This window comes from Pygocentrus nattereri, chromosome 1 (assembly GCF_015220715.1).
Source record: "Pygocentrus nattereri isolate fPygNat1 chromosome 1, fPygNat1.pri, whole genome shotgun sequence".
Classification (NCBI taxonomy): domain Eukaryota; kingdom Metazoa; phylum Chordata; class Actinopteri; order Characiformes; family Serrasalmidae; genus Pygocentrus; species Pygocentrus nattereri.
This window is the reverse complement of record NC_051211.1, coordinates 9,606,875-9,615,846: the sequence shown is the minus strand read 5'-3', so window position 1 is coordinate 9,615,846 and position 8,972 is coordinate 9,606,875. Positions and strand designations below refer to the sequence as shown.

General features: G+C 39.8%; 1 protein-coding gene across 8 annotated transcripts in view; it reads right to left on the bottom strand.

Moving 5' to 3' along the window:
- Window positions 1-7,689: 7,689 nt before the first annotated feature.
- Window positions 7,690-8,972, bottom strand: part of LOC108429671 (adhesion G protein-coupled receptor E1-like) — a 35,540-nt gene continuing 34,257 nt past the window's right edge. For all 8 annotated transcript variants that reach the window (XM_037542478.1, XM_037542470.1, XM_037542473.1 and 5 more), the window contains one exon: window positions 7,690-8,884. In XM_037542478.1, the coding sequence (XP_037398375.1) occupies window positions 8,843-8,884 (42 nt within the window). In that variant the 3' untranslated portion in view covers window positions 7,690-8,842. The remainder of the gene's footprint in view (window positions 8,885-8,972) is intronic.

Here is an 8,972-nt window from a genome sequence, read left to right as displayed (position 1 = left end):
AGAGTTCCCGCACCACTGCGAACAAGGCTAAAAAAGGAACTGGATAGAATGACCATGCTTGGAGTGATTAAGAAAACTGAAGAACCCACAGACCCAAACTCCATGGTTTGTGTCAGAAAGAAAAATGGAGATTTAAGAGTATGCATAGATCCAAAAGATCTCAATGAAAACATAAAGCGCGAGCACTACCAGATTCCCAAACGTGAAGAAATCACAAGTGAAATGTCAGGTGCAAAATACTTCACAAAACTTGATGCCTCACAAGGTTTCTGGCAAGTGAAATTAGATGAGGATAGCACCAAGTACTGTACTTTCAACACACCTTAAGGTAGATACAGCTTTCTCAGACTTCCTTTTGGAATTGTGTCTGCATCAGAGATTTTTCACAGAGCCATGGAACATGTCATTGAAGAACTGGAAGGAGTTCGTGTGTACATTGATGACATAATTATTTGGGGTTCCTCAATACAGGAGCACAATGAGAGACTTACTAAAGTCCTGCAAAGCATCAGGAGGAATGGACTAAAACTCAACAAATGTAAATTCCAGTTTGCAGTCCAGGAAATAGTATTCCTGGGAGACAAACTCACCGCACAAGGAATCAAACCGGATGAAGAAAAGGTCAGTGCCATACAAAACATGTCAAGACCACTCAACAAGAAAGGGGTACTGCGCGTTATAGGGATGGTGAACTTCTTGGGTAAATTCATTCCCAATCTTGCTGCAAAAACTTCCCACCTGCGTGAACTCCTTCATAAAGAAAATTAATTCAGATGGACAGTCAATCATGAGCGTGAGGGGCAAAATCTCAAAACTGCATTAACCACAGCACCTGTGCTCACCTTCTTTGACACGACAAAGAGTATCAAAATATTAACAGACGCATCAAAAGATGGTCTAGGCGCTGTGTTACTTCAGGCAGAAGGTGACCAGTGGAAACCTGTTGCTTATGCATCTAGAACAATGACTGAGTCAGAATGTAGATACGCTCAGATTGAAAAAGAATGTCTCGGATTGGTGTTCGGGCTTGAGAGATTTCATGGGTACGTTTATGGCCTTCCCAACTTTACAGTGGAGACTGACCACCGTCCATTAATTGCAATTATCCAAAAGAACCTGAACGAGATGTCACCAAGAATTCAGCGTCTAATGATGAAACTGCAAAGGAATGACTTTGATTTGATCTACACACCTGGCAAATATCTAGTGCTGGCAGATGCTCTGTCACGAGCACCAGCATCCAGCTGTGTAAGTTCCACTGATGAGGAGGTCAATGTTCATGTGAATATGGTCTCTGCCTTACTTCCGGTGTCTGACACAAAATCAAAGCAGATAGCAGAAGAAACTGTGCAAGACACAGAGCTACAAAACTGTCATTGAAAATGTGCTAAATGGATGGCCTGCAGGATCTTGTCCACAGTACTACCACATCAGAGGTGATCTAAGCTGTGTAAATGGACTATTGCTGAAACAAAACAGAATAGTAATACCAAGAAGCTTGCGGAAGGATTTGTTACAGAGAATCCATGAAGGTCATCTGGGTGTTGAGAAATGCAAGAGACGGGCAAGAGAAACTGTCTACTGGCCAGGAATCAATCAGGACATCGAGAGAATAATAACCAAGTGTGAGACATGTCAGAAACACAGAAACCAACAAACCAAACAGCCTATGCTGGTATGTGACTTGCCAACAGCACCTTGGGAGAAAGTAGGAGTAGATCTCTTTCATCTGAAAGGCAAAGACTACTTAGTTGTCATTGATTACTACTCAAACTTTCCTGAAATGGCTCTTCTCTCAAGCACATCAGTCAGCTGTGTAATCACACAAGCAAAATCTATCTTCGCAAGGCATGGAATTCCAAATATTGTTGTAAGTGATAATGGTCCATGTTTTAGCTGTAAAGAATGGCAAGAGTTCTCAGTTCACTATGACTTCAATCCAATGGCAAAGCAGAAAAAGGTGTACACATTCTCAAGACACTTCTAAAGAAGGCAGCTGATAGCAACTCTGACCCATACCTTGCCCTGCTCAGCTATAGAGCTTCGCCGCTTGAATGTGGTCTTTCACCTGCGGAATTACTGATGAATCGAAGAATTCGCACCACGCTTCCCTTCTGCTCAGGAAAAGGACAACAATGTCCACTGTTGCAACAAAAATTCATGCAGCAGAAAGCAAAGCAGAAGACCGCTTATGATCGTTCGGCAAAATGTCTTCAGCCGTTGTCAAGAGATGACAAGGTCAGGATTGAAGGTCCTGATACCTGGGACAGGAAAGCTACTGTACTCCAGGAAGTGGCTCCAAGATCATATGTTGTGAGAATGGAGGAAGGACAAGTGCTTAGGCGCAATCGTCGCAGTCTTTTGAAAACACCTGAGACTGTTCAAGAGCACAGAATGACTGAGTCTGAGTCTACCCCTGTACCCTCTGGACTGTACAACAACAAATCACACTCAAACTCTGACGCCAGCACTGAAACACACACAGACACACCAGACACATCTGTGTTAAGAAGATCCACAAGACAAATAAGAAAGCCTGATAAGCTAAACCTGTAAAAAAAGAAAAAAAAGGATTGTCGAGATGTTAAGATACAACAGTTCATGTATATAAGTTAACTAATTCCAGAATTGTGTGCATTCTATTTAGCACTGAGATTTAAGGAAACTGTTGTTAATTGTTTGTATGTTGCATTGATTAATGCATACCAAACTGTTGTTTAATGTTCATTGTTAACTTCAAAAGAAGGGGGATGTAATGATATTCTATCATATGGAAAATGTTAGTAACAACCACTAGGGGTCGTTAGGCAAAAACCAATTAGAAAAGACGGACAACAACAAGCAAGTAAGATGGTGATACAGGAGAAGTGAGCTGGTTCAGTAATTTGCTCTTAAGCAATATTGTTCATGTATATCCTGTGAATAAAAGGAAAATGAACAAAACACATATGACGATGGCAGTGGTGAACTATACCCTCTTTGTTCATCATCCGGAAGTGATAAGAGTGTGAAGACAACTAAAAAGGATTCTGGGAGAATAAATCTCTCAGGTGTGGTGAAAACCTTAACAGAAGATCCGGCCTATGAAAACTTGAAAGAGGGATCACAAACAATTTTCTGTTAGTAGTGCAGTGCACAAGTAGCACACCTGACTTGCCTCTTGCAAAGTATTACAAGCAGTGCAACAGTTTAAATTACAAAGGGCCTCTCTCTGAAAGACTGCCGCAAACCCAAAACATGCCCGGTGGAGAACTGCAGTTGTTAGGAGAATGAGAGAACACCTGCAGAAAAGACTCAAGCTTGAGAAAGGGAGAACCCAGCTTTATACACTTCTGAAGATATTTAAGATACAGGGTGCAAAACATAGCAGATGATGGCGATGATTAAGACAAGTTTCTCTCAAAGTCACATTTTAAAGCATGTGTCAGGCTTCAGTCCTCATGGGCCAAAGCACTGCAGACTTCAGCACACTGCCTCATTAAACACACCTGATTCAGCTCATCAGCTTATTAGCGAGGCCTTCATGAACTGAATTCAGAGTGTTAGATGAGGGTAAATGCTGATCTCCACAACACTTTAGCCTGGAAGGTCCCAAGTTTGGCATGCCTGTTTTAGAAAGTGGCTTGAATCTCACAGTTTGAAATGCAAATAGAGCTACAAAAAAGTCAGATCTACTCTCCCTCATTGACACTCTTTGTCACTGGAGTTCATCCACCGGAAAGGAGATAAAGGGAGAGCTCTTCAAAAGATGGATGAAGACCTCCTTTGACTATTTACATCTGAAGAAATTCAGAAATTATGAGGTAGTGCAGCAGCAGTGGAAGCAGTCAAAGCTCTGACAGAGCAAAGACCTCCGGCAGAGTCAGACTGTGTGCTTTGCAAAGATTTTCTTATGACAATTATTACTGTAACGAATGGCAACAGGACAGAAGTTTTTACAAATCATTTGACTACAGAATTCAGTAATGTGAGAGAACTTCAGGGAACAAAAATGATCTCTGTCGAAGAGCATAAGACAGCATATAATGATGGGCCAGCTAAGTTTGTTCTTAGTGAAGTTTGTAGTTCTTGCAGATTCAGATTCAGTCAAAAGCTTTTCCTAATATGGGTAAAAGAAGGAAAGCAGATTGGCAAGGCTGTCTTTAAGTTTCTTAAGATTTATTATATATAGTTCTAAGTGTCTTAGGATTTATTATAAGCAACCACACATACTAGAAATGTGCCAATAGCTGTTAAACAAGTACAAAATAGAAAACATTTTAGCAAAAAAAAAAACAACAACAAAAACTAATTCAACTTCATCTTCTGTCAAAATGTGTTTGATATCTGAACTTTGCTCCTTTAGATTTCCCCTAGAAGTGCTAGAAGTTTTTTTAACTTACCAGTTACCACTCCTAAATCATATACTTGAAGTTGGTCAGTAACCGCTACTAAAATCTTTCTCTGTATGTTTGTTCATTTGTATAGATAACAATGGTCATACAGTATCAGAAACCACATGATCAAGTCTATTAAAAGATCACTGATATAACTTCACATGGTTTGAGACCAGATGAAATTAGCAGGAAAAAAAAGAATTAACTTCCTTAAATAGCCATCTACTCCACCAAATATAACTACACTGTACTTGTTTAGGAAAAAAAGACCCCCTTTGTTTTCCTATTCTGACTAGTCAAAAATTAGTACCTCATCCCCAAAAGTTAGTCTTTGTCAAACATCACCTCTGAACTGACTACAAATTAGTTAACAAACTGACTAAAAGAAGCAGTGACAATGTTTTCAGTCCTGCATGATACTTCTACTCAAATACAGACATCTGTATGAGCAGATTATCATACTGTGCCTTATTGATTTATAATCGTTATCAACACGAACCAAAGAAAGGGGGGCTCTCACAAATTAGCTTCTATGCACAACACAACCTAATTATGTGATCCATGAAAAGATCTATGCTGGATCAACCTGATGTGTACATGCCATCAGCCTCCACCACTGTATGGAGGCCCCTCAATGTTGACTGCCCTTAAACAATACGATATCCAGCATTTGGCATCTCAATTTTGGTAGATGAAATCATGCTGCCAAGGGTGCTGTATGTTCCCCTCAGAGACAAATCAAATGCTTTCACCCTTCTGTAAACTGCCCTTCTCAAAATTCTGGGATGACCAGCACCTGGGCCCACTTCTGGTTCCAGTTCTATCGTGGCTATGCTTGTGTTGTAGGAAGCGTGACCCCTGGTTCTACAATTCACATCAAAACACTCTGAATAACTTTGCTTACATCATAAAGACTGAATTACACAGAAACTTTGAGAAACTGATACGATTCTCCTTTAAAGATCCTCTTTAACCATCTGATAGTATTAAAAAGTGTCAAGTTGCCGCATCTGGACTGTCACCTATTTAAAAATACATTTCCAAAAATACATTCAAAAATAAATTTAATATCACATCATCAGCGGGTTTTTTCAGTCAGTTCCTTACAGAACTCAGCTTGACTCTGCAGCATTCCCCTTTTTCTTTCTCCCAATTTCTCAGAATTTCTTTTTAGAATCAATGTTACAACTGTCCTCTGCAGCTGTGTAAAAGCATTTAACCTTAAACCCATAGATTCAGGTTATGAAGATGACACATAATTTAGCAGTCATGATTAAAAGAGAATGCGTATTTGTGCTGTTTTGGAGGACGAGCAGCCTGATGGCACTGAAAATATTTTCTTTTTAACGTGTTAGGTTTTAACAGCTTTAAGTGTGGAAAAGAAGTGCTCTAGATGTTTAAGATGGTGTAACTAGGTGTAACTAGGATCTTATGGACCCAGTGCAAAAACAATTAGTCCCCCCTATACAAATTTCTTTCATTTAATAAAAATACTGTCAGTGTAATTTGCATGTTTATTCGGTATTGCTGATTTAAATGAGCCGATGCTCTCAGGGCACAACACTCCACCCACTGGCATCTAATGTGAAGGAGGTTTTAAGAAACCCCACTATAAAATTTCAATAAAGCATTGCCTTTGGTGGTTTACCACTTAATCATATTCCATCCGCAGACTGATCAGATTACTGTTTAGACCAGTAATTTACAACTAAATACAGATAAACAAGCCTGAGCGTGGCAGAGTGATAGACCAGAGTTTCTGAGGACAGGTGTGCTAGACTAGACTTCCCGTATTTCAGCCTTATACTACTGTATATCCGCAAAACTATATTTTATATGGCTAAACCATAAACTGTGACTGACTAAAGTAGTTAGTTAGCTGGCTGACACTTTAGCAAGCTAGCGAGGTGAACTAAGCTGCTTCCCCAGGCTGTGGTTGAGTTGTGGAAAGAGGAGATTTCGGCAGCTTTCGGGAGGAAGATCTGTTAGCTTATAATAAAGTAATTTTCTGTAAATTCATTTGAATGAAGATGACCGCATTGGGTAAGATGCTCCTTCTGTGCACTGCTAGCGTTTCTGGATTGGTCTTCTCTGAACTCTGCGGCTTGAAGCTGCTGTTTTTTTGACTGGCTTTGAGAATAATTTGGGCTTTTTATTTATTGGTTTCCAAGCTGATAAGCTCATAATTTATATTTAAATGTAAAACAGAGAAGGAGGATGCAATATGTTTTAATACAGATGCTAACTGATAAACCGGCTCTGATTATTGCTGGATGTTAGATAATAGATGATTGCGTGTTGTAGAAGAGGAGAGCTTGTCTGCTTTGGTGAGTGTTGCTCTATTTTAAATTGCTCTATTTAGTCAAACGTTTGAACATCCAGTACTGATGTAATTACATTGGATATTGTGGAAACAGGCAGTAAGACACGTTGCAAAGCATGTTTCCTTGAAAGAACAGTTAAAACAAGTAACTAAAAACTATACCCGAAAAAAGTTTAAGTGACCCACAAAACATGTGCAGCATTCAGCAAGAGAACAAGCCTGCATGCTTGAAGCCCACAGTGAGGTGGTCCGTTGTGGGGTGCATATTGCTGAGGGCCACAAGAGGTCACTAAATAAGAGTAAGAAGAGAATGAAATGTAACTCATGTTATGGTATTCACAGTCATCAGATCTCCAGCCAACTAAACACCTTTGGCAAACAACGATCTCTATCACCATGAAAACAAAAACTGAGAGAATCTTTTGGAAGAATCTGTCCAGTACAGTTCCAGGGACTTGCAGCGTCTAGGCCAAGGCACGTTTAAGCTGTTCTGGCAGCTTCTGGTGGCCCAGCACCTTACTAAGACACTATGTTGTTTTGTCCTCTCATTTGTCACCCGTCTGTAGTTTCAATGAACTTCAGCACAACAGAAATGGTTTTCGCATAATTCCTTCAACAAGCAGTCGTATTTCGGTATATAATTGCTTTCATGATAAATTTCTTGCAATATGTTGATTTGAAAGTTGTTCAAATCAAAACAGTGAAACTGCAGTGCAGGTGTTGTGGCATGCATAGTTACAGATTAGTTTTTTTCCCAGTACCATTTATGAAAATATGTAAAAACTTGGAAGTCCTATCTGGTTCTAATGTAATGACACAGAAGACATGCCTGCTCTTTGGGGGAAAAAAGCATTATCTTGTACTGATTCACATTTTTGTCCAAAAAATGCAGAAATTCTGCCAGATCTTTAAGGCTCCTCCACAGGCATAAATGACCACCATGTTGTGTTGGATGTTCATGCACTGAAAAATAAAATACAATAAACAATACAAAATAAAATCTTAATTTTAATGACAGCCAACAGATGAGACATCCCTAGCTACCACGAGCGCAGATGTACATAAAAAAATGTATTAATCATGCATGACATAAGAACATTCAGATCTTGGCACAAAACAGTTATAAAGACACAGGCACAAATTCGCAAATAAAAACCTTTGAAAAAGGCACAGATACGCTGTACAGCAGAGAAACACTGTGACAAAATGTCTAAACAAGTAATGTCTAAAAAAGTATAAACAAGTCATAGTGCTGTAATCCAGTGACATGAGTTACAAGAGCAGCTTTAAAGCTCAGCAGTAAATATTACAATATACACACATCTTCTAAGCCTCTTCTCTCTCAGGGTCGCAGGGAATCATCGGGCAGAAGGCAGGATAGACCCTGGACAGGTCGCCAATCCATCGCAGGGCAGACAAACAGACACACATTTACTCACACCTAGGGGTAATTTGGCATGCCCAATTGGCCTGACCTCATATCTTTGGACTGTGAGAGGAAACCAGAGTACCTGGAGGAAAGCCACAGAGACACAGGGAGAACATGCAAACTCCACACAGAAAGGTCCCTGGTCGCCCGGTTGGGGAATCGAACCCAGGCCCTCTTGTTGTGAGGCGACAGTGCCACCATGCCAAATATTACAATTGAATCTACTTTTATATTACAAAACAGAGACTCACATATAAATCTAACTGAAAATTAAAAGAGGTTGTCAAAATGGCCTGCATCTACTCTTTGATATTGAGCTTAGAACATCTTAATAATATTGTCTCATTTTATAATTTTAGCTTTTAATCTCTGCTTTTAATCTCTGCTTTTAAAGGGCTAATATCCTCCATTTTCTCGTACTTTTTCTGAGGTCCTCAGGCAACACTTAAGTCGTTTTCTATACCGAAAACAGTCATAATTCATTTTTACATGACCGTTTTCCAACCTTCTTTATCTTTATCACTCTTACTGCCTTTAAAAAAATTAATTAAGCAATTAAATTAAATGCAATTAAAAAAGAAGCTAATGTGACAAAGGAGCTTATGCCAAACATGCTCCTCCACATTTGGATAAGACCCACAGTGGTCAGAGCGGCTGCAGACAAAGTCATGTTTGCACATGGAAAGTGCTGCTGGTGGGTGGATCCAGCCTGCTTCATATGTTTGACTCTCCTGTGTGCTGGATGCTCCTGGATGCCTGCAACGCCATTCAAGAGACAGTCAGACAGGGAAGAAGAGCCTCCTTCATATTCATATCACAGCAGGTCATTTTATTGTACAGCTCT